At 44.6% G+C, this 24,699-nt stretch overlaps 1 protein-coding gene across 1 annotated transcript in view; it reads right to left on the reverse strand.

Moving 5' to 3' along the window:
- LOC116463229 (protein phosphatase 1 regulatory subunit 14C) overlaps positions 1-16,312 on the reverse strand; it is a 103,955-nt gene extending 87,643 nt beyond the window's left edge. Inside the window, exon 1 of the mRNA XM_032146241.2 lies at positions 15,874-16,312. Coding sequence (XP_032002132.1) covers positions 15,874-16,179 — 306 coding nt within the window. The 5' untranslated portion in view covers positions 16,180-16,312. The remainder of the gene's footprint in view (positions 1-15,873) is intronic.
- Between the last annotated feature and the right edge of the window lie 8,387 nt (positions 16,313-24,699).

The raw sequence follows: 24,699 nt of genomic DNA on the forward strand, positions 1-24,699 counted from the left end.
AAAAAAAAAGAATGCCTGGCAGAGACAGACGAAGGGACTAGTGGGTGGATATTGGAAGGAGGGACAGAAGGACAGCGCATTGGCTGATAGAAGGATGGACGGATGCTGGGATGGCTGACGGATGGATAATTGATAGAGTGGCTTAGAAAGCCAAGAGCACACAAGACAAAAACTGGAATGGGCACTTGGAATTTAGCAACATGGAGGTCATGAGCCTTCTGGGTGGGAAAGAAGGACAAGCCATACAGCAGTGGCTAAGAGGGGCACAGAAGTTGACAAAATGCGATGAAAGAATATAGACAATCTCTCTGTCAAATCTGGCTGAAGAGAGGAAGAGAAAGAGAGAAAGGCTTTTGTGTGTATTTGTGTTCTAATACTTTACTGAGGTATAATTTACATATCCTAAACTGCACAGATCTTTAGTATACGGTCTATGACTCTTGAAACAAAGGAATGGCTGATGATACCGGAGAAGTCAGCCCCTGAGCAGGTGGAAAGGGCTGGGCTCCAGAAGGAAGTTGAAGAGTGATCCAATCTTCCTTTTACCTTTCCTTCTGTCTTGTGGGTGATGGTACCATCCTCATCCTCAGAGACTATCTTTCCTGCCCCCCAAAAGTGAAGACACCAAAGGAGTCCTCCAAAGTGTTACGTGTTCTATCCAAAGTGTTATGTGTTCTATCCAAAGTGTTATGTGTTCTATCCAAAGTGCTATGTGTTCTATCCAAAGTGCTATGTGTTCTATCCAAAGTGTTATGGCTGCTTCCTCTGAAAATATAAAGAATCTAATATGAACAAATTTACTGGCTTTTTTTTTCCTTATTTATAATTTTTTAAAAATTTAAAGCTCATCTTCCTCAAAAAGAGAAGATGGAAAAAACACCAATCGAGCTATTCCAAACATTGTAAAGCCCTGTGGCAGGAGAGGGCTTGTGCCCCTTTCTTACCCATGACAATAAAACAGTGGGATACTCATGCCCACCCCTTCTAAAAAACAACTTTGAAGTTATTCTCTTATAGGAGAAATACATGTGCATTGCACAAAACAGATAAACAAAATAAATTACCCATAATGATACTAAAAAGCACTACTGATAGTTATCATGTATCATCCAAATCTCTTTCTTAGGTGCATATAAAAGATATCCTATGAAAAAAGAGTTTTACCTAGAATGCATGTTATCTATTATCACTTAACTCAAGAGCTCCCATCGCAGAAACGTAATTCTCTTGAAGCAACCCAACAAGATTTTCCATTCTGGAGTGTTGATTAGATCCTGGAGTGTTGATTAGATTCTAGAGTGTTGATTAGATTATTCTATAGTCATAAAACCTGGTGTGTGACCAAATTTGCAATCAAGGTAGAAACTCCACCAAAATTATTCCATAATAAAAAAAAAATCTCATAAGCCTCTGCCCTCCATTGGGTCAAAGAACAACCTTTAATTTGAATACGTAGATTAACAAGGCAGAATTAGTTATAGCAAAAGCATAGTAGATGTTGCTAATAATACTTTCATAAATATTCTGAGCTTTGGGGGAATGGTTTTTCATATTATTAATCCTCAAAATTTCTCTGAAAGGATTAGATCATTTAAAAGTGGAAATTACAGTTAGCCAAGGATGATGACTGAAATCACTCTTAATAAAGGTAGTCAGTGGGCAGCCTGCTCATCCTTCTAGACAGACCAAGCCAGCTCCACCGCCCCAAGAAGATGGGAGGGTCTATCTTAGAAGGCAATGTCTCTGCTATGGTTTGAGTGTCCCCATCAAAACGCACGTCGGAACCTTAATTCCCAGTGCAGCAATGTTGGGAAGTGGAAACTTTAAGAGGTGGAACTCAATGGGAAGAGCTTGGGTCACAGAGACTCCGCCCTCTGGGCCTAGGTGTCGTGGTGCAGTTCTCACTACAGTGAGTGAGTTCTTGCTCTTGTGAGACTGGATTCATTCTGGAGGTGACAGATTAGTTCCCTCCAAGGCAGGGTCTGTTTTGACCCTTCACCTGTGTCCACTTCCCCTTTGACCTTCCATCATGTTATGACATGGCATTAGATTCTCCCTAGAAGCCCAGAAGCCAAACGGATGCAGTGCCATGCTTCTGGGACGCCCCAGCCTCCAGAATCATGAGCCAAATAAGCCTCTTTCTTGATAAATCACTCAGTCTCAGGTATTCTGCTACAGAAACACAAAATGGACTAAGACATCCTCTCAATCAGGGCATAAAGGATGTGAAAAGAACCTGTGAGTGTAACCAGTAGGCATCTCTGAAATGAGATAATGAGACAAACTGTTTCTCACCACAAGTAAGAAGCCATACTTAGGAGCTTTTCTGTTTGTTTTGATTTTGTAAAGTGGGGCTAGAGTTAGGAAGACATTCACAAGCATGGATTCCTGGAGCAGAAGGCTGAGGTCCACACCCACTCCACCCCTTCTGTGTAGACCACACTCTCTCACATCCTCGGAGTTGTGGTTGTAACAGCTGACATGAGAATTTCATTTTACTAAATATTTTATACATTTTCTGTATCTCATTCTTTGCCCTCCTTCAGAGTTTACGGTAAGGTGTCAGTAGTTAACTAAGTAAACTAATTTCTCATTTTCTTCTTCAGAGTGATGAGTTAACTCAACCTTGGGATCATTCACCATTGAATGCAGCCCATCACCTCTATGAACCCCCAAAAGCGTTCTTAATCTAAGTCTAACATGGGATGTTCCCAAGGTTTAATGCATGACTCGCAGCTAAATGCTTTGGAGTCTCTGGCTAGTTCAGGTGACAACCTTTCCATTTACCTAAGTACAGACAAGTTTTCATTATCTAAACATCTCTCCATGTAAACTGCTTCTGGTATAAGATTAGTAAATGCTGAACCATCTGGCATGATGAAGAAATGGAATATCTTAACATAACAAAAGGCACTTGTCTAACAGAGATAGTACGTGTTGTTTTTTAGTTTTAATATTTCTAGGGTGCTTTCATTATAGCAAGCATAATCATGTTTTAGCACCAAATCCATTACTCATTTTCTTTTGACTTGTCAGAGAGCTGCCACACCCCAACACAAACATAAGAAAAACCAGTTGACTAATTTGAATCGTTATGTAGAGTATTAGCTCATAAGAACCAAACAGAAAAGCTACCTCTGCCAATCTGAAAACTCAACACCTCACCTACCTGGCTTGAAACAGATTTAATTCCATTAATATTAGCAGAAATGAATGAAGTGGCTTTACCAATGTGTGCACTATTGACATACAAATATAAGAGAAAAATTCTAACAGATGATTGGCGGCAGCAGCTAAGGACTTGAGTAAAAACATCATTTAGCATAAGCAAACCAAGTTATTAATAGTTTTTTACATTGTATTTAGAAAAAGCATTACTTTACTTCTACCATATCAATGATAATATCTGCTGCTTTCAAATATGTAAGATAAAATATATACTCTGTATCCCTTGCCTTATTTAAAGTGAGTTTCTAACTTTTAACCTCAAAAGAGATCGAGCATGGAGTCAATTCCATCTAAATAGAGAGACCAAGAGCACAACGACTCCATGACCAACTGCTCATGCAAACCTGGCAAAGAAAGAAAGAATTAGTTCACTCACTGGGGTGTCTACTTCAGAAGTAATGGATTTGAATTTTTCTTTTTCTTTTTTTTTTTTTTTTTTTTTTTTTTGAGACAGTCTCACTCTGTCGCCCAGGCTGGAGTGCAATGGTGCGATCTCAGCTCACTACAATCTCTGCCTCCCAGGTTCAAGCGATTCTCTTGCCTCAGCCTCCCTAGTAGCTGGGATTACGGGTGCCCTCCATCACGCCTGGCTAATTTTTATATTTTAAGTAGAGACGGGGTTTTACCATGTTGTTCAGGCTGGTCTCAAACTCCTGACCTCAAGTGATCCACCCGCCTCAGCCTCCCAAAGTGCTGGGATTACAGGCATGAGCCACCGCACCCAGCCAGGATTTGCATTTTTCTTAAGAGATGGCTGACTCCTGTAAATGGTTCACTTGAGAAATAACAGAATCCTGTAAACTGTTCAACTAAGATGAAGCATATTTGAAAATGTATCAAGTAAATCAAACAAAAAAGATTTGCTCAGTGTATTGGCCAAACATGCTAGAATACATGGAAGGTATCTGGGGGGAAATGGTGCAACTGATGTTCACAGTTTCCAGGAAGCAAGTCTTCCTCTTGTTACTGGCAGTTTAAACTTGAGCATGTTACTAAGACTCTTGGAGCCTCCCTGTTTTCTCATTTTAAATTGGAGTAGCTACTTATATCACAGAGTATTTATGTGGGTCAAATGGGATTATCTGATGGTGCTTTATGATTCTGTCATCATACCAAATAAACAAATATTATAAAGAATAAGTTCTGCTTTTCACTTCCTGCCAGAACTGTCCATAAAAAATCTTAAGTTTTTCTTATTATCCCATCCTATTAGTCCTAAAACTAACTATAAAGCGACATTCCAGGAATAAACTCCCCAACAGAAAGTAATTTGCTAGTATAGATTTAGTCATACTCTTTTTCAGGCTAATTTGTACATTTCACCTTGTTAAATTTTACTCCTGAAAGCTGCTGTGATTTTCCCTCTCAGATTCTCATTTCATATCTCAAAATGAACCTCCCTCACGTTAAAATAAATACCACCATTAGTTAATTATGAGGTGCCAAGATAAAGGACAAATAATAAGAACAGAAAAGCACCCCCCAAAGCCAGTATTATAGGTTATATGCCTAAAAATCTTAAGTCAAACACGCCAGTTCTTAAAGGTTAACCTAATTAAATGCAAAGAAAAAGCAGCTATGGTGGTTGTAAGTGTCTGTGCTGTCAGATTCCAAACTTAACTTGAAAGCCAATAGTTAAGGAGAGGTTTCAGAGGAGGAAAAGATGAATTTTAAAAAAAGTTATTAATCTAATCCTTACGTTCTAGTCCCTACCCAAACCACTCACACAAGACATCATGCCCAGTGCAGGATGGATAAGCTCCCACTTCAGTTACAGGAAATTAGCTCTGCAAATTCGATGGCCCTTTGGTGAACTAGTCTAATCCTTGTCTCAGGTTTGCCTTGAAGGGGAAGACACTTCTATTTCTCCTGCTTTCAATATCACCCTTTCTTTGATACATCTCACTTTCACCAGTGCAGCCCTGGCTTTAGCATAGAACATCTAAAGGTTAGAGCTAGAAAGCCCCAGACCTCCCTCATTTTTTTCAAATGAAGAAAGAAAACCTGAAAACAAACTCTGTTGGTGAAAATGACTTGCCAAGCTCATCTAGCTGGTCAGCGGTGGCCCAACTAGGATGGAGCTCACAGGCAAGGGCCATTCCCACTACCTCACACTGGGAACAGCCTACAGGAATTAATCTCATAGGTGCCAGCAAGGTTCCCACAGCCACAAAGCATACATCCTGCCCTGGCTTATTCATTCCTGAAGGCCAGCTCTTAAGAGATTACTTTCTCTTACTTAAGATCTGACTTCCTATTAAAATGAAAGATAAATTGTTTTTAGTCATTTCCAATATAATGTCAGTGAATTTATCATATCCTTTCCTGAACACAGACTTTGAGTAAAGAAATGTGCAGCCACTATGTACTAAATAACTGTATTGAATATACTAACACAACTGTGAACAGGACAGAGTCCCTGCCCCAAAGAGCTTTCAATCATAGTCTCCTCCATTCTTCTGCCATAATGGGAAGTGTTCATTCCTTTACTTTTTCTACTTTTTCCCTTACACAGTTTAAAAGGGTGAAGCTTCTTATAACCCTGTTCCTGCCCTATGTTATCTGTTGAACAAATGAATGAATGAGTGAGTGAATGAATATTCCAGCCCTCCACAGCTCCTTCCACAGTTTTCCCCATGGATTCTTTCAAAATGAAGAAGCTGTTTCTTAATCATTTTATTCCTCAACCATAAAGTGATGATTTAGAGACCCACCCACGCTCTGGTCTTCTCTTTTTTCTAAGCTTTTACTCAGTGGAACAGATTTCCAAAATGCCCGTGCTGACTAAGAAAAACCTAGTGAGAATGTATTGGCCCCAACTTTTAAGCAGAGGCAGGAATCCAGGCTTTCATTCTTGTTCTATGAAGACTTGTGTGAGCCTGTTGCTCCAAGTCTTATCCACAGATGGGAAAGCACTTGCTACTTCCTTGCACAAGCATTTCTACTCACATAGAAATAAGCAATTCCTGTGCAAACAAAATTCTTGGACATGCTGAAGACTTAAATTTACAGAGAATGGCAGTAACTCATGATCCCTTTCTTTGAAGACTTTCATTACCCCATACGTCTATGCCTTATGCCACAACTTCCTTTTAGTTCAGAGGTTCAAAGGACTCCATAGTTATAATTTATAACCAGGAAAAAGAACCATAACTTGAAGTTGACAGTGAAAGAGCAGGTTTTCAATACAGGCAGAGCCAAATTATATTCGTGTGTTTCATTTTGGGAACACATTTCTGAAATGCACATCATGAAACCAGAAGATGCAGCCACTGTCACTCACTGACAGTCAAATAAATAGCACAGACCGAGTGGCTCAACAACAAGCATTTCTGTCTCCCAGTTCTAGAGGCTGGAGGTCTGAGATCAGGGTGCCAGCATCCTCCTGCTGGTCTACAGGTGGCCGTCTTCCATCTTCTTGCTGTGCTTTCACACTGCGCCCTTGCATGGCAGTGAGAGTGAGCTCTGACCCCTTCCTCCCCTTTTAAGGGCATTAATCACATCACAGAGCCTCCACCGTCATGACCTCATCTAACACTAATGACCTCCCCAAAGTCCTCCCTCCAAATACCATCACTCTGGGGACTGGGGTTTCAACCTATGAATCTGGGGGGACACAAACATTCAGTCCATAGCAGGGACACCCAAGTGCAGCCAGGTGTGTGAAAGTCACCAGGGCTGCAAAGGTACAAGATTCTGCCTTCAGGAGGCTGCAGTGAGGGTGGGAGACAGGATTACAGAAAGAGGGGCCCTGGAAAGGCCCCAGAGCCAACCTGACAGCAGGAGATGGATCAGAGAAGCTCCCGGGAAGGCACTGCCAAGTTCCAGGCTAAGAACAGGTGCGAGCTAGACAGCTAGGGGGTGGGGGCAGGGGAGGGGTTGGAGGTGATTATGGCAGAGGGGTTCCTGATGAGCTGCTTTAGGGACTCATCTGCTAGCTGAAGCAGCAGGGCTGGGGGTGGCCAGAGACAAGTCCAGAGACTGGGACAAGGAAATCCCTGAGCCCTGGTCATGTGCTAAGGGGCTCCTGCTTTATCCTGAAGGCTGTGGGGAACAAGATCCTACCTGGATTTTAGAAAACACACCAGCTGCAGCACATGGAGGTGGCTCTGAAGCACCGTGGGGAGCTGGAGCAGGGACAGAGCGGGAGGCCCAACCCAGGAACCACAGACCCTGCCACCTGCCAGCCATGTGGCCTCTCACGGGGGCCTGCAGCTCAAGCTCTCTGTACTTCAGTTTCTTCACCTACCTTGCAGAGTTACTGCAAGGATTAAATTAGCACCCATGAAGGACAAGGTTTGCAATCAGCACTTCTTAAATGGAGCTATTGGGAGCAATGGGAGCATCATAGCTAAGTGACTTTGGAATCAGTGTGAACTTGGACAAGGACAAGCAACGACTTCTCGGATCTCAGCTGCTTCCTCCAAAAAATAAAGACATGAAGATAATACCATCTCCTTCATAAAGTTGTTGGGAGGACTGATGGTAGGAGGTAAGATGCATAAATCTCCTGGCTGTCACCTGAGAGCTGGGTTAGTCCAAGAAGTAGTAGAAACAATAGCAGCAGTGGTGGAGGGTGCAGTAGCAGAAGGAGTGGTTGCCATAATTTGAAAGAAACTGGACTACAGTGACCATTGCTATTATACAGGTGAGAAGTTACAAGGAGCTGGATTAAGGCAGTGACAGGGACCAGTGGGGACTGATATTCCAGAGCTGTAGGAGCATCTATAAGACTTTGTGACTCCTGGTTGTGATAGCAAGGAGGAGGCAAGAGATAAGCATGCCACGTAATCTTGGGCTGGGACAACTGTGGACAGCAGCACCTGCTGCCCGCTGAGGGAAGTGAGGAAGAGGAGCAGGTTTCCTAAGGAAGATGAGAAACTCATTTCCGGACCAGTTGAATATGAGGTTTCTCTGGGGTATTAAGTGGCACTGTCCATTTCAAAGTTGTCTGAATACATCTGGCACTCAGAAAACAGATTAGGGCTAAAAATATGGAGTTACACGTTGTCCGCATATAGACAGCAACTAAAGCCACAGGAAGGGTCCTATCATCCAAAAAGAGCACGCAGGAGTAAAGGAAAAACAAACAAACAAACAACAACAACAACAACAAAACACACACACACACAGAACAGAGAGCCAGGGCCTGAAGACAGAGAAATGTCATCGTTGAAGAGCAGGCAAGAGAGGAAAAATCCAGAAAGGGAAGGAGAAAGACAGGGCGGCACATGGTGGGGGAATACGGGGCGGAGGAGGGGAAGCTATTTGTGTGGTAACGGGGGATGGTGGTGGTTTAAACAGAAGAGAAAGACTTCAACTTGTGTATATGCTGAAATGAATGGGTCAGAGAGGTTGAAAATTCAGCCAAGAAAGGGGTGTCATGAATGAAGTGCCTAGAAGGTGGCTGGTCTAGCTTGCAGAGGAGGAGACTGGTGGGCAGAGAGCAGAAGAGATGCCTTGGAAAGACAGGCGAAGGCTTGAACTAGCCCAGTGCAGGAAACAAGAGCAAGAGCATGCACTACAAACTAAACCATGTGGCCAAAGCATGTGCCACATGGAAAATAAAATTCAGATTTGGTTCTTCTCTCCATCTAGAAAGAGACTTCTTGACAGAGAGCTGTGGGCTAGGCGAGGGAGGCCAGGGGCTGCCAGATTGTTTTAGGATGGGAGGAAAAGGACAAACAGAAGACAGCAAAAGCACACATGTACCCGCAGAGATGAGAACGGCAGGCAGAACTAGTGTAGCAGGGGCACGTTAGGAGCAAAGGAGAAGACAGTGGACGGGACTCAGGGAAGATCACATTTGCAAAAGAATTCTGTCAACCTAAACTTCAAAGTCAATTGGCTACCATTATCACCTTTCAGTTCCTGTTTGGAGCAAGTAAGTCAATGAAGAAAGGTGTATTTTCCAACAGCACTGACATAAAGCTGTAAGGATGCAAGAATGTGATATGACTATAGTAACAAAAACACAGATTGACTTTTTCCCTAGCCATGTCCATGATAAAGGAATACCACCAACTAATTCAGATACAAAAACATCAATGGCTTTTAAACATTTGCTGAACATTGATCCTTTTTCATTCATTCAAGCAAATGCTTATAGGTTGAAGAATTGTGTCCCGCTACGAACTTTTAAATGATGAAAATTAATACAGTTCCTTGCCTTCAAGTTGTTATGGTCTAACTTCCCTGCACATATGTAAAAATCCACCAAAACATAGAGAATGAGGAAGGCTCTAGAAACAGGAGGAATAGTTTAGATAATATTTGCCCATGTTCAAGTTCAAACATACACCAACACCCCTGACCCTAAAGTAACCATATACTCTTCTCCAAATTATTGCACCAAATAGATGTGAATACCTTGTTTTCTTCACCCCTTTCCTCTGTCTCCACATCACAGAGAATAACCAACAGTTGGCGGCAGCTTTTGGCTCCAATAACAACACTGACGTGCTATGTCCTAAGTACTATGCTTGGTGTCTCACCCATCAGTCCTCCTGACAGCCCTGCAAAGTCACCAGGATGATTTCCTTCAACATATAGAGAAAGTAGCCGGGTGCGGTGGCTCACGCCTGTAATCCCAACACTTTGGCAGGCTGAGGCTGATGGATCAATTTAAGCCCAGGAGTTCCAGACCAGCCTGGCCAACATAGTGAAACCTTGTGTCTACAAAAAAAAAAAAAAAAAAATAGGTGGGAGGATCACTTGAGCCTGGGAGGTCAAGGACGCAATGAGCCGTGATAGCCCCACTGCACTCTCTAGCCTGGGCAACAGGAGTAAGACTGTCTGAAACATATATATATACACACACACATATATATATATGGAGAAAGTGAGGCTCAGAGGGGTGAAGGAAATTGCCTAATCCCATAATCACATATACCCACTGAATGACAGAGCCACATGTGAATTCAGGTTCATCTCACTTCAAAGCACACGTTGTAACCACTGCTAACACCCCACATTTCCCTAACCACTGTTCCAAAGGGAATGTGTTAAGCAGTTTTCTTTTCTTCCTTTGGCAATTTAGAATTCTTTTATCTACTGACTTTTCTTTTCTTTTTATTTGAGACAGGCTGCTGCCCAGGCTGGAGTACAGTGGTGTGATCTTGGCTCACTGCAGCCTTGACCTCCCCGGGCTCAGGTGACCCTCCCACCTCAGCCTCCTGAGGAGCTGGGACCACCGGCACATGCCACCATCTTTGGCTAATTTTTGTATTTTTTGTAGAGACGGAGTTTCATCATGTTCCTCAGGCTGGTCTCCAACTCCTGGCCTCAAGCGATCCGTCAGTGCTGGGATTACAGGCGTGAGCCACCATGTGCCTGGCTTTATCTACTGACTTTTACATGTGTAATTTATTCCTTAGTAGTTTACAGGTTGAGTTTATGGAGTTTTTTTGGTTTTGTTGTTGTTTAAAAGCCCATCCTCAAATACCTGAACAAATGGGGATTTACCAAACAATCCACATGAGGAGTTCTAAGCAGCAGTTTCTACCTTCCAGCTTGGGCACTAATAAAGTAGCAAAGCCGGCTGATGTGATACTGTACCTGGAAAAGTCTATGGAAATCCAGGACCCGCACGTAAAAGGAGAGGCCTCATCCAGGTACAAGAACTGACCTGCTAACAGTGGTGTCCCCCACATGCACTCACAGTCCATTTACAGGGTACAACAGCAGCATCTGGGAACAGGCAAACCATGGGGTTCACACAGGTGCCAGGCTCTGTCCTGTCTCAGGAGGCAGGACAGGGCATTCATTAAGGTGTGCCTGACTCCCTGGCCACAGCCTTATTCTGTCACATCCCAGCTGAGAGTCCTGGGGCAACTTCTTAACTTCTCTGTGCCTGATTCCACCTCCACAAAATAGAGGTCTCAGAGTTGTTGCCAAGATTACATGAACCTTGCCTAGTACATGCTAAGTACTCCGCCAGCGTCTGCTAACTCTATTACACATGTTTAGGCTTCTCCGTTTCAGAAGCAGTATTTTTAAAATCGCAGGTCACAACTCATAAATGCATTATGAAACAAATTTAGAAAAATAAAATCATCATTTTTCAGAAAGTGAGGAATAAAACATTCTATTTAAACACTAATGACGTTAAGTTTCAGATTACTTTTATAATATTTTTCCTTAGCATTCAGTAAGATTAAGTGGTGCCCTATGACTCTCTGTTTCTCTGTATCCATGTGTCAGGCAGCAATCTGTATATCCAGATGTATCAGGCAGCAATCAACAGGGTATTTCTTTCTGTGTCACCACCATCTCTCAGTAGACAGTTTTTATAAAATGGGGGGGATAACGGGGAGTCAGGGAAGACTGAAAGGTATAAGTCAGGAACCATTTTATAAAAAGCAGACACTGGAAGCAAAGGGAAAGACCTACTAAGGTGACAGTCAGAACAACACAGCAAGTACCCGAGGTACACAAGTCTGTTTATGGCTAGGATGCTACGGGCATTGCAATCATCTGAGCTTAGCAACATGTTTTTATTTCCAAAGCAAATTGAATTGCAAAACTGGAAGTACAGATGTTATCTTGATGTTGGGCAAACTTGGAAATATTCATATGACTTATCCAGTAAGTCATCTTGCAGTACTTGTTAAAGTAGATATTATGCCAGATTTCAAATGCTCTTAAAAACCACCAGGGTTGGCTGGGCGCGGTGGTTCATGCCTGTAATCGCAGCACTTTGGGAGGGTGAGGCAGTCGGATCATGAGATCAGGAGTTCGAGACCAGCCTGGCCAACATAGTGAAACCCTGTCTCTACTAAAAATACAAAAATTAGCCGGGCATGGTGGCACGCGTCTGTAGCCCCAGCTACTCGGGAGGCAGAAGCAGGAGAATCATTTGAACCCAGGAGGCAGAGGTTGCAGTGAGCTGAGATTGCGCCACTGCACTCCAGCCTAGGCGACAGAGAGAGACTTCATCTCAAAAAAACAAAAACAAAAACAAAAAAAACCCACCAGGGTTTGGAAGAGATTTAAAAAAAAAAAAAAAAGTCTTTAAACAGAAATCCTTAAATGTGGATGTAGATGTAGATTTAGTCTAACGGTCACATTATAATCAAATTCCTAGCTGAAAATTTACCTGTATAAGCCTTCCCAAGAGAAGATGAGATGGAAAAGAACTATAAGCACATAACAAATCATTTTGGAATCCAATAAAAGCACTTTTCTATGTATTCAAAAGGCTGTTTGACACGATATTTTACAATGCTGCCCTTAGATTGCGTAAGAGGGGACCACATCTCTGGGCCCCACTCCTGCCATAACCCGTCTTCCTGAAGACTTCCTAGGACAAAGTGGACCCATCTATCCAGAACCAGTGTCCCTCCATCTGGTTTTAGTCTGTGATCCAGGTCCCCAGAATTCCCTTCTCAAATCCCAAGTAGCTTCTAGGGCATGAACAAGCTCCTCCCAGATCTGTTCTGCCCAAGGGGGACATCACCACTGGTGTGTGCAGAGGCATCATGGTCAAGGAGTGGCAGGTGCATACCAAGACTGCGCGTGCGAGTGGACACAGTGTCCTTCACCAGGTGGGACTGTACCAAGGATGGGAAGCAAAAGGGAAGAAACCCGGGCCAGGGCAGAGTCTCCTAAATGCATTTCAGCTCATGACTCTGAGAAGTTACATTTTGAATTCAAAATGCAAACCTAGCCTTCCAGGTCATTATGAAGACGTAGCTGTCAAGATCAGTGGACAGAAGAAATTTTATACAAATGTTGTTAGTTTAATTCATAGGTTTTAAACATTTAGACAGATGCCTTGTAGACCTACATTTGTTCTCTTGCACGGTACAGACAGGTCTGGTGGTTATACAGTGGACTCAGATTCCAGACTGGGTTCATCCTCAACCCCAACCCACCCACCAGCTACATGAGCTTGAAGCAGCCTTTTAATCCTCTCTGAGTCTTCCTTGTTTATATTTAAACAATGATAAAAAGAACATCTTCTTTATACAGTTGTTATGAAGACTAAATGAATTAGCCCAAAGTAACTAGAAGAGCACCTAGTCACCTAGTAGGTAGGTAATACATTCCCCTATGACATTATTCTCATACAAAACTGATTAGTCACTGCACACTTCCAGAAAAAACCACAGACAGAAAGTGGTTCTGTGTATTTCTTCTTTCCTCTTCCTCTTTCTAAATACATTGCTTTATGCCACTCCAAGAGATCCTTTTCTATTCTGAAAAGGTCAAGTCATCTAACTCCTGACCTGCCTGGGTCAAGTTCTTCTGAAATTAAAGATGTGTTCATATTCTACCCCAACTCAGCAGATAACTCAAGCCTTTGGCAGGTTTGAGGTTTGAAGCCTAGGAAATTGGCTGTGTCACTTTCACGGGCTAAACATTTGAAAGAAATACCACTTTTAAGTATAAAAAGGACATTTCCTAATCTTCATATGCATGAGGTTCGGAGCTGTAAGCCAGGGTACGTCCTTCTAGATTCACAAACCAGAGGCTGAAATACTTGAAGCTATCAACAAAGAAAGGTTACTCAACAAGAGAACCCAATGCTAAAAATGGAGCACTATCAGCAGAGAAATAGATGCAAAGAGACAAGCCTTTATTTGGCTACTTATTTGCCCACGTTTCTTTATTATTAAATGGAGGTACACCACTAGCACAGTGATTACCAATTGCCAACAACCTTCTAATTATTTATATTCCTTCAGCCTACAATGACTGAACAAACAACTTGAAGAAAAATACTTGCCACATGTTAATAACATGGAGGTAGCATATAGAGCATCTTGTATTATTTCACCACAAAAACCTCCCTTTCAAATGTCTAGCTGTTTGCTATGGGTTGAAGATTTAAAACCCAAGAAGAAAAGTACAATACAAGGGAAAGATTCAAGCTCATGTTTACCCTTTAAAATATATACCTAACCTACATGTTTCACACAGGAAACAATCAAACCTCCATTTTTTCTAATTATTCTGAAGAATTTTTAAAATATATTGTTTATCAGCCTATTCAGTGGGTAGACCTCTTTCTAGTCTCCCAATCTACGCCTAATTAGTCTCCCACAAAAAGAACCATGCTGGGGCATTGTTAATTTCAACAATACTTTTTCTATTAATTCAAATCTTCTCCAAATCCCAAATGGAGAAATAAAAACAGTATGAAATAAATGAAAATTAACTGGATTCTACAGAGGCAGGACTGAGCACATCCATTCATCCAACAGTAATCCCATCTACATCAAATAATGTTGTTTCTTTACAGAGTTTTGCCAACTTCCTATAAAAATCTCATGAACACTTCTTATGTTTGCCAGTTTTTATTTATGCAATTAAATTGGCTTTTTGTAAGAGCTGGGCTGGAGAAACAACACATTTTTACAACCCCATTAGTCATACACTCAAGCTTCATTACATTATAATCATTCATCAGTAGTCTGTAATGAGTATGCTGTTTCCTTGTGCAATGAGAGTGTTTAAGAAAATGTGTCTTCACAACAGGCCATGAAATGTGTCAAATACAGAATACCCAACATTAGTGGTAAAGCCTGTGAGTTCATCTGGTTGTCATCTCTGTTGAAGAGCACAACAGTTGGATGAACACAAACCTAGCTTTAGCTTAGAAGCCACATTCTTAATTATTAACCCCTTCATGCTTCCACCCTTTCCAAACTCCACTCCCTTAAGAGGAGGTCACTTCGTTTAGAATTAATTACTGTTATTCAAGATGCTCATGAGAGATCATTTTGGCTTCAGTCGTTTTGCTGCAGTTTATTCTACATATTTCTCCCTACATCAAATGTATACACGTCCCTGAGACTTGTGTATGACCTTAGTCCCTGGACTGTGGGAAGTCACGATGTCGTGGAGGAGAGGGGAGCTGGGAGCCTGAAGCTGGCAGATTCCGGGATCCCGCAGGCCCCCCGCAGGGCTCCCGCCCTTCCACCGAGGCACCCGTCGAGGTTGCCCCAGATGCTCATTCTGCGCCCATCAATGGGAGTGACTGAGCTTAGAGAGGAAAAAACTATGGCTTCAACAAAGCACAACGTGTGCAGCTCTGATAATGCAGGAACGAATTATGGAGACACCGTCGGGGCTGGCTGGAAAGGGGAAAGCGTTCCATCTCAGGATTTTCACGAGGAATTTCAGGAGCCAAGGGGGCCTCTGAGATCCCCAGAACCTCTCCTTTCCACGAGGCAGCAGCTTCCTTCCTTCCCGGCTCGTTCTCCACAAAAATCAGGGCTGCCGGGATCCCAGCAGTGAGCGCTGCTCTCTTTGGCTGCTGTATCCCCAACCGCTGCTGAGGCGCAGCTAGAGTGAGCCCCTCCGAGCCCCGCTTTGCGCAGCTACAGCTGGAGCCCAGAGGCGCCCGGAGCTAGGAGAAAAGCACTGTGCTCCCCAGGACCCAACCCTCCCCCCACGGCCACCAAGGGGGCCCGCAGCTCCCCGGGCACCGGCAGCCGAACCCAGACAGGGGCGTCCCAACAGCTGAGCCCGACGCCAGAGGGCACCACGGGGGCGAGAAGGCGCCGCGCCTCGCTCCTGGCACTTGGTCCCCGGGAGTCAGGGACGTGCGCGCCCCGGAGCTGGAGCCCGGGAGAATTCCTGCGCGGGCACAGAGGAGCTAGACAGATCCCCGACCCTCCCAGCCCCGCGCCCAGGTACCTCGCAGCCGTAGAGCTGACCCAGCTGCTCCACGATCCACTCTTCCAGCACCAGCCGCTTCCGAAGCTCCTTACGATCGTATTTCACTGTCACTTTTCCCTGCTGGTGTCGCCGCTGCTGTTGCTGCTGAACCTGCCCTGCAGCGGCCGCCGTGGCCACGGGCGCGGAGTCCTCCCGGGAGGAGCCTGAGCCGCTGCTGGAGCCCGGGCTGCCACCGGCGCCACCCCGGGGGCTTTGGAAGAAAACCCGCGCGCCGCCGCCGCTGGCCCCGCCGGCCGCCTCGCTGCTGCCCGCCGCCACCGACATGTCCCCGCGCTCCCGAGCCTCAGTGCGGCCCGGAGGAGGGGCGGGCGGAGCGCGCCCGGCGCCGCTACCACCTCCGGCCCGGCAGCCGCATGCGAAGGGCTCCCCGGCACCTGCTCTGCGCCGCGCGCGCCCAGCCGCCCTGCTGCTCTGGGAGGGCGGGAGGAGCCGCGGCGGGAGGGAGGAGGGCGGGGAGGACGGCGGGGCGGGGACCGCAGCCTTAAAGACGCCGCCGAGGACCCTCTCGGTCCAGCCCCCGGAGGCGGGATCTGGCGCCTGCGGCGGAGAGGGCCCGGGGCGTGGGAGTCTCCGCGGGGCGGGAAATGTGTGCGCCTAGACACGGGAGGTCGCGGATGTGTAGACTCCGGGGGGACAGCGTGGGTGGGGTGCCAGGGGATGCTCCTGCGCGGGTGTCCGTGGCCTCTAGTCTCGGAGACAGGGACTCGCGATTCTCCCGCAGTCCCGGAGCGCAGGAAACGCGCCGCCGCTCGGGGCCTCCACCTGGCGCAGCCCTGGGCAGGACCCGCAGCGAAGGGGACACAGGAAAGGTCCGCGCCGCAGGCTCCCCGCGGAGGTTTTCCTAGCCCCACAGTCTTCTCGGATGGCTGGGTAGTGTCCCCTCCCCTCCCAGCCCCGCCCCGCGGCTCCAAACACACATTCCTATTCATGCCACGATGGATGCCACTTCCTCTCTGGATTGTGAGAAACATCGAAGAGGCGATGTTTGTGCAATAAGGCAGTCACGGCGCTTGAGAAATTATTTCCAGACCAGTGTTTTCTTTCCTTACTAAGCATCTGCTTAATCATAGGCAGAGCATTCGGATATCTGCATATCCAAAGGGCAGAAAGTGTGAGGGCAAGGCGGCTGGGGGCATCCAGACAGTAAACATTTCTCTAAAAGGGTCGGCGACAGGGTCCTGGTTTCACATTTCTAGCGTTGCGTCCCCTGCACTGCCAGCTTTCTCTCAATCCCATTCCAAACAGCCCCTTCCACCCAGGAGGGCAACAGCACTGCCTAGTAGTTACACATGAAGGAGCTTCTCAAAAGGGTTAGGATAATAAGGTGGGGAGGGAAGTTGTAAACAGAAAACCGCATATGTAAAATTAGGGAGACACTAATATGTTCTTCTTGGACATAACAATACATTCCTGTTCAGGAACTGAGAAACCACAGAGACGTCCGAATGAATACAAGTAAGCGGCTTTTAGTAACGGTTTGGTTTTGTTTTGTTTTGCTTTTTGAGACGGAGTCTCTCTGTTGCCCAGGCTGGGGTGCAGTGGCGAGATCTCGGTCACTGCAACCTCCGACTTCGGGGTTCAAGTGATTCTCCTGCCTCACCCTCCTGAATAGCTGGGATTACAGGCTTTCGCCACCACACCAAGCTAATTTTTGTATTTTTAGTAGAGACAGGGTTTCACCATGTTGGTCACGCGGATCTCTCCTGACCTCGTGATCCGCCCACCTGGGCCTCCCAAAGTGCTGGGATTACAGGTGTGAGCCACCGCGCCTGGCCATGAACTTTTTTTGTTTGTTGTTGTTGTTGTTTTTAAATAAAAGAGCCCTAAAGGTTACTGGCAGCTACTCAAAGAAGTTTCTCAGAGATAAAATAGATACCAAGTCAATTTCCCCGGAACAGTTTCCTATGATGGAGAAGATCCTGTATGGGGTTCTAGAATGACACTTATAAAGACAGAAAATAAAAGGAAGTAACCAGCAGGTTTCTCCTGGCGCTTCAGGCTCTGCGATCCACCAGTGCCCAGCTCTGCTCTACCCAGGCTTAGGATCGATCGCCTTTGTTCCCTCAGTCTGGGGTTTTTCAGTGAGAGCCTGAATAGGGATTTCCCAAAGTGTTCCACGCCTGCGGCTCTTCACAGGGACATGTCAAGCCTCACAATGTGAAGGGGAAGATTCTGTGGGGGTTGAAATAGGGTGGCTGGTGTGGGGCCCTGGACTCCTGCCATAATTACAAGCGGGTCAAAGTTGAACGATCTCTGCCCGCTAGAAGAGGCCAGCTGTCCTTTAGAAGATGGGTTTTGCACCGAGCCTATCAGGGACAAGGGAAACGAATTACCTTGATTCCCCCTAGAGACCGATGACCAGTCTCTGCACCACCTCTGCCCCTCTGCCTTTAGGGTGGGTCACTGTAAACCCCGAACACACAGCCAAGAGGGTGACCACCTCAATAAAATGGAACTCTGTCGGCAAGGAGGAAGGGAAGGGAGGGCGGGAACCAGCCCCAGTGTCTCCCACACAGAATCAGCTTGTATGGCTCCAGACATCTGGCCAAGTCCGCTAGCACCAGCTTTGACCAACTGCACTAATCAGGAGAATGCAAATCAAAACGAAAACAGCTTAAATGTTATTAACAAAGGAGAAACTACATAAAATCTCTACCTCATTCTGGCCCTGGGACCTGACGATACCTATTGTTTTAAAAATTGTGGCTGCCATCCTGCAGTTTGGCAAAATCTGGGGAATTCCAATTCCTTACTTTAAGTCTTTGGACAATGAAATCAGTCATTCAAGGATAACGTCAAATAATTTATAAAAATTCACTAAGTTCTTTCTGAGAAATTCTGATGTCAATTTTTTTCTCACTGCATAAGATGCTTTTTCCTTTATGCTTAAAACTCAGTTTTCCCTTACAACTCCAAAAATGACAGATACTACAAGACATGGGTTTTAAGCATCTTAACTCACAGAAGAATATCCAGGAAATAGTCTCTTTCCACAGGTACGCTGGCCTTCAGATGTTCAAGTGAGTCACCCTGACTGGCAAATAGAGTTGAACCAGGGTTCCTCTTTCTTTAAATTCATTTGCTCCACCCAGTACGTAATTTATATTCAAAGTGAACTTCATATCATCTCCTCTACCCCCAGACACACACACTTCATTCCAGGTTTGAATAATTAAAACTTAATGGCCTCATTTTGACAGAAATACTGCTTTTGCGGATTTCAAATATTGAAGCCAAAATATTTAGGAATAAAGGAATTTTTTCCTAGTCCAGAGACTCTTTACATAGCTGACTAAATTTGGCAAAACCAGTGATATTTCTCATCTACAAGACCAATATATACATTTGTTCAAGGAAAACACTTTTATTTCGAGCCTATTTAGTCAAGTGTTTTTAGGTGCTGGTTAATCTAAGACAATGAATAGTTTTCAGTGAATTGAATGGTCTGGAATCAACTTTTACCTGAAGGCAATTACTCCCTGCTATGAGAGGGCAACCTAAGGATGTTTCATTTGTCAGTATCTTCGTAGTTTTATGTTTTCTTAACTTGGGTATGTTTTACTTGCTTCCTGAATTGGACAAAGATTTTGTTTGTTTGTTTGTTTGTTTAGGAATTATATAAGTCCTTTATCTCTCAATATGATCTTAATGCCCAAAGGTTGTTAGACAGGATGAATGACTTAATCAGGAGTCCTGGAACTTTTGTCACCCCCCAGGAAAATAATTAAATACACATGTTTATACTCAGATGCAAATTTCCTTAAATGTCACAATAATTATGCAACACCTGGTAATCTACTTTGACAATGTTATAATTACATCCTGGAGGCCCACAAACCTGAACGTAATCTTCTTATCTTGAGGAATAAATGTCAAATGATAAGGTGCCTATATCCAAATTCTCTCCAAGATTTGATAAAGCAAAAAGATAAATCAAAAATAATTTTCAGTCTGGTTTTCATTATAAATGTTGAAGAAACTTAATCTGTCCTTTGGGATTCCATTGGTTACCCACAGCATTTTCCATTCTCATTCCAATATTTCATTGTTCTTTACAGAGTGATAACAGCACAACTGTTGACAGTATATCAATGAAGTTTTTCTTTTGGCTACTGTTTCACCCTGTATTTTTTCTCCTTCTAATTCTGGACCTTTGATTGTATCAGGCTGGGATCAATTTAGGATTGTAATTCCAAAATAATTTGGCCGTTGCTTGCATTAAAAAAAAAAAAGCAACCACAATCATTGTTGCAAGTCTAAAATTTTGTCTCAGAAACTAACAGAAGTTCTCACCTCACTGTTCAGACATGATGAAAAATGGGTGAAAAAAAACCATAGCTTTATCCATCCCTTTTAACAAAGATTACATATCTCTGCCCATTTCAGTAAGCCTAACATGTGGGTTATATTGTCTCCTTCTGAAAAACTAGGTTCAAATTTGTTTCTAGAGGAGCAAATTATCCTCCCTTCTAGCCAATGGCCTCTTGTGCTCTTTGCTTTTACCACCAAACATTCTGGAGGAAGTGTCCCTTCCCCCATGTCTCTAGGTCTTCCCATCTCATCGTGGAGCCCCTTGCCCTCACTGAGGTCACCAGCCAGCTCTGTGTTGCTCAAGCGCAGGTGTGCATTTCAGCGCTTATGTAACTTGACCTTCTGCCACATTTAACAATCTTGAACCTTTCCTCACTATTCAAACTCTCTCCTATCTTGGCTTCAGGTACCAACACCCTCCTGATTCTCCTCCTACCTCTTTATCTATTGCATCACAGTGAGTGTTTTTTGTGAGCTCTTTTTCCTACACTCCTGCCCTCAAGGTAGGTGGTTCCCAAGTTCTGCCCTGGGCTCTTTCCTTGCTCATTCACAGCCTCCCCAGGTGCTTTTGCTAGAGCTCCAACTTCCTGCAGCTTTGACTCCCACCTACCTGCCACAGACCCCTCAAATCATTACCTCAAGCAGATCTACGGCCAGAGCTTTAGATCTGCGGCATACCACATACCGTGCCAATGCGCTCTACAAACATCTTTATATTAAAATATATCAGTACATAGCTATAGCAATTCATGAGAAAACAAAACATTACAGTCTACATATATATACATATATTTTGGTCATGGGTGGCTAGCACAGTAAATAGTACTCAAGCCCAATGTTTTTCAAACTTTTTTTTTAACTACAAACCACAATAAATACATTTTATGTCATGACCCAAATATATATCCACACACACACACTTACCCATTGTATTAGTCTGTTCTCACGCTGCTGTAAAGATACTACCTGAGACTGGGTAATTTGTAAAGAAAATGGGTTTAACTGACTCACAGTTCCGCGTAACTTGGGAGGCCTCAGGAAACTTACAATCGTGGCAGAAGGGGAAGCAGGCACTTTCTTCACAAGGCAGCAGGAGAGAGAAGGAGAGAAGGAGGAACTTGCAAAACACTTATAAAACCATCAGATCTTGTGAGAACTCAATCACAATCACAAGAACAGCATGGGGTAAACCACCTCCACGAACCAATCACCTCCCACCAGGTTCCTCCCTCAACACCCAAGGATTACAATTCAAGATGAGATTTGGGTGGGGACACAAAGCCAAACCATATCACCCATATTTCATGTGATACACTCTGACACTTCCTACTCAATCTACTCTGTGTCTTTATGTTTAAAGAATGCTGGTCCCAGCATACTAAAGTTAGTCCTAACTCACTAAAGGATTGCAACTCATTCTTGCAAAAAGCCCACTGTTCAAACCACCGCTGGCAGCCATCAGTGCACCTGTGAACACGAATCCTGGTTCTCCTTCATCTTAATGGCACACTCCAGGGTGGTTATTGATACCCTTGACATTTTGGGTTTTTTTTCTTTTTAATTTTTTTTTTTTGAGACAGGGTCTTGCTTTGTCACCTAGTCTGGAGTACAGTGGCTTGATCATAGCCCACTGTAGCCTCTAACTCCCACGCTAAAGCGATCCTCCACCTCCCAGCCTCCCAAAGTGCTGGAAGGTGCAGACCACAATGCCTGCCTAAATTTTTTGTTTTGTAGTTTTTGCTTTTTGCTTTTAGTAGAGATAGGGTCTCCCTATATTGCCCAGGCTGGTCTGGAACTCCTGGACTCAAGCAATTCTCCTACCTCAGCCTCCCAAGTGCTGGAATTACAGGTGTGAGCCACCATGCCCAGCACCCCAGGCATTCTCATTGTACCATTATTAAGTTATTCAGAGTTCTCGTGAAGAACTTTGACCCTAAATGGCTGACCAAGGGCATGCATGTGACCTCCTGGAGGTGCCACAGAAGAACCAAAGAGAAAGCATATTCTTGACATTAAGAGGCACCTCGGCTGGGCCTCCAGCCTCTCTTAGGAATGCCCAGAGGGTGAAGATGAGAAGACAGCAACTGGGAGAGCCTCCAGCTTGAGAACAAGTGTATTGTGGTCACCAGCACAAACCCAGATCTCAGCTGCCTGGATCAAATTCACTCTCTGCCACTGAAGTACAGGGTGACCTTGGCAAGCTACTGAATCTCTCTGTACCTCCACTTCTCCATCTGCAGCATGATCAGTGGTGCTTGTGTATGAGTGTGTGTGGGAGGGCTGAGTGAGTTATTGGGAAGAAAGCACCTAGGACAATGCCTGCTGTTATCTGCTGAGGGACCACAAACACAGAAGGGAGGACTGGCTCACCATGGTTCCAGCAATTTCCCAAAGGAATTATGGCCAAGGGCACACCCTGACTTCAGGGATGGGAAGAGAATAGTGGAAACCATCTCCATGGGGGTCCTGCTCCAACTCTCTATGCAGCAAATTCAATTATTGCTCCCATTAACAATCCCCGATAAATGGGAGGTAAACACCTATGTCCAACTGCTTACTCAGGGGGCACCAACACCTGAATGACTGCAATCACCTCAAATTTAAAGTTACTCAAATGGAAATTGCCATTGCTATGATCTGAATGTATCTCCCAAAATTCATCTGTAGAAACCTAATCGCCAATGTGATCGTATTAAGAGATCGTGCAGAGAGAAGGTCTGTGGAGGGGACATTTGAGCAGAGACCAGATCCCACACAGGTTTGGTGGGTGATATGATAGAGCCAGGGATGGTGGCCAATAAGAAGCATGAGGGGGACACCTCCCTAAAGCTAGGGACGTCAGGGAGAGCTTTGTCAGGGAGGTGAGGAGCACGTTCAGCCTGGGCAGATGGATGTCTTAGTCCCTTTGTGCTGCTATAAGAAAATAGCCTTTAGGAGGTGACTAAGCCATGAGGACAGAGTCCTCATAAGTGGATTGGTGCCCTTATTAAAGAGGTGCAAGGGAGCTGCCTCTCCCCTTTTGCCCCTTCATCCTTTCTGCCTCATGAGGACACAGCGAGAAGGCCCTCACAAGACACAAAATGCCAGCACCTTGACGTTGGACTTCCCAGCCTCCAGAACCATAAGGAAATAAATGTCTGTTCTTTATAAATCACCCAGTTTGTGGTATTTTCTTATAGCAGCACAAAGGGACTAAGACACCCATCTGCCCAGGCTGAACGTGCTTCTCACCTCCCTGACAAAGCTCTCCCTGACGTCCCTAGTTTCAGGGAGGTGTCCCCCTCATGCTTCTTATTGGCCACCATCCCTGGCTCTATCATATCACCCACAAAACCTGTGTGGGATCTGGTCTCTGCTCAAATGTCCCCTCCACAGACCTTCTCTCTGCACCCTCTATGTTCCTGCCCTGTTTATTTCTCTTTCTTGCTCTTATGACAGCTTGGAAACTATATATGCATTTGTTCATTGTCTTACTCTCCCCACAGAAGGCAAATTTCGTGAGGACAGGATGTCAGTGTTCACCTCAGTATCTCCACTTCCTAAAACAGTATGAGACAAAAAGTAGTACCTAGCATCTCATCGTGGACAGAAGGAGGCTGTCATCTGTCCCTCCCATTAGATTGCAAACTCCTGAAGACCAGAATGCAGCTAATTGGGTTATATTTTTAGGAAGAAGAATGATGTTTAGCACATAGCAGGTGCCCCCAAATTAGTGAATGAGTGAGACCATCTTCACTTCTAGCTGCACACATTTCTTCTCTTGAGTCTACAATACAAATATACAAAAATATAGATTTCTTTCCTCTCTCCCCAGTACAGGTCCAAACGGGGGGTGGTGGTGATCTTAAATCATAGGAAGTCGCACTTTTGCTGTCTACCAAGACGCTCCTGTGGGTTTTACTATGTTTCCATAGTAAACAAAAGGACAACAGTCGCCAGTTCCTCCAGGGCCTTACTCGTGAGCAGAATCTCAGCCAGATGCAGTGGCTCACACCTGTAATCCTAGCACTTTGGGAGGCCAGTGTGGGAGGATCACTTGAGCTCAGCAGTTCAATTACAGCCTGGGCAACACAGCAAGACCTCACTTCTACTTAAAAAAAAAATGTTTTTATTATCTGGGTAGGGCGGTACCCAGGAAAATGAGGCTTCCGTGAGCTGTGATTGTGCCACTGCACTGCACTCCAGCCTGGGTGAGAAAGTGAGACTCTATCTCAAAAAAAATAAAAATAAAAATAAAATCTCTAATCACCTTTTCCTCCAGTATTTGGTTTCAGCTTTCAATACCTTGTGAGTTTGAGCCACTCATGAAATAGTGGCTGAGGAACCAGGTGTAAAATGAAATTGTAATTCCAGCTCTACTCTCACCTGGCTGTGAGCAGTCATTCTCGTATCTGCAAAAGTAGGGATGATTCTGAAGGTTCCCGCCTAAGGTCATCTGTAGTGAAGGACTAATTTTGTTGTTTTGCAGTTCAT

The sequence above is a fragment of the Hylobates moloch genome, unplaced genomic scaffold (genome assembly GCF_009828535.3).
Source record: "Hylobates moloch isolate HMO894 unplaced genomic scaffold, HMol_V3 SCAFFOLD_29, whole genome shotgun sequence".
Classification (NCBI taxonomy): Eukaryota; Metazoa; Chordata; class Mammalia; order Primates; family Hylobatidae; genus Hylobates; species Hylobates moloch.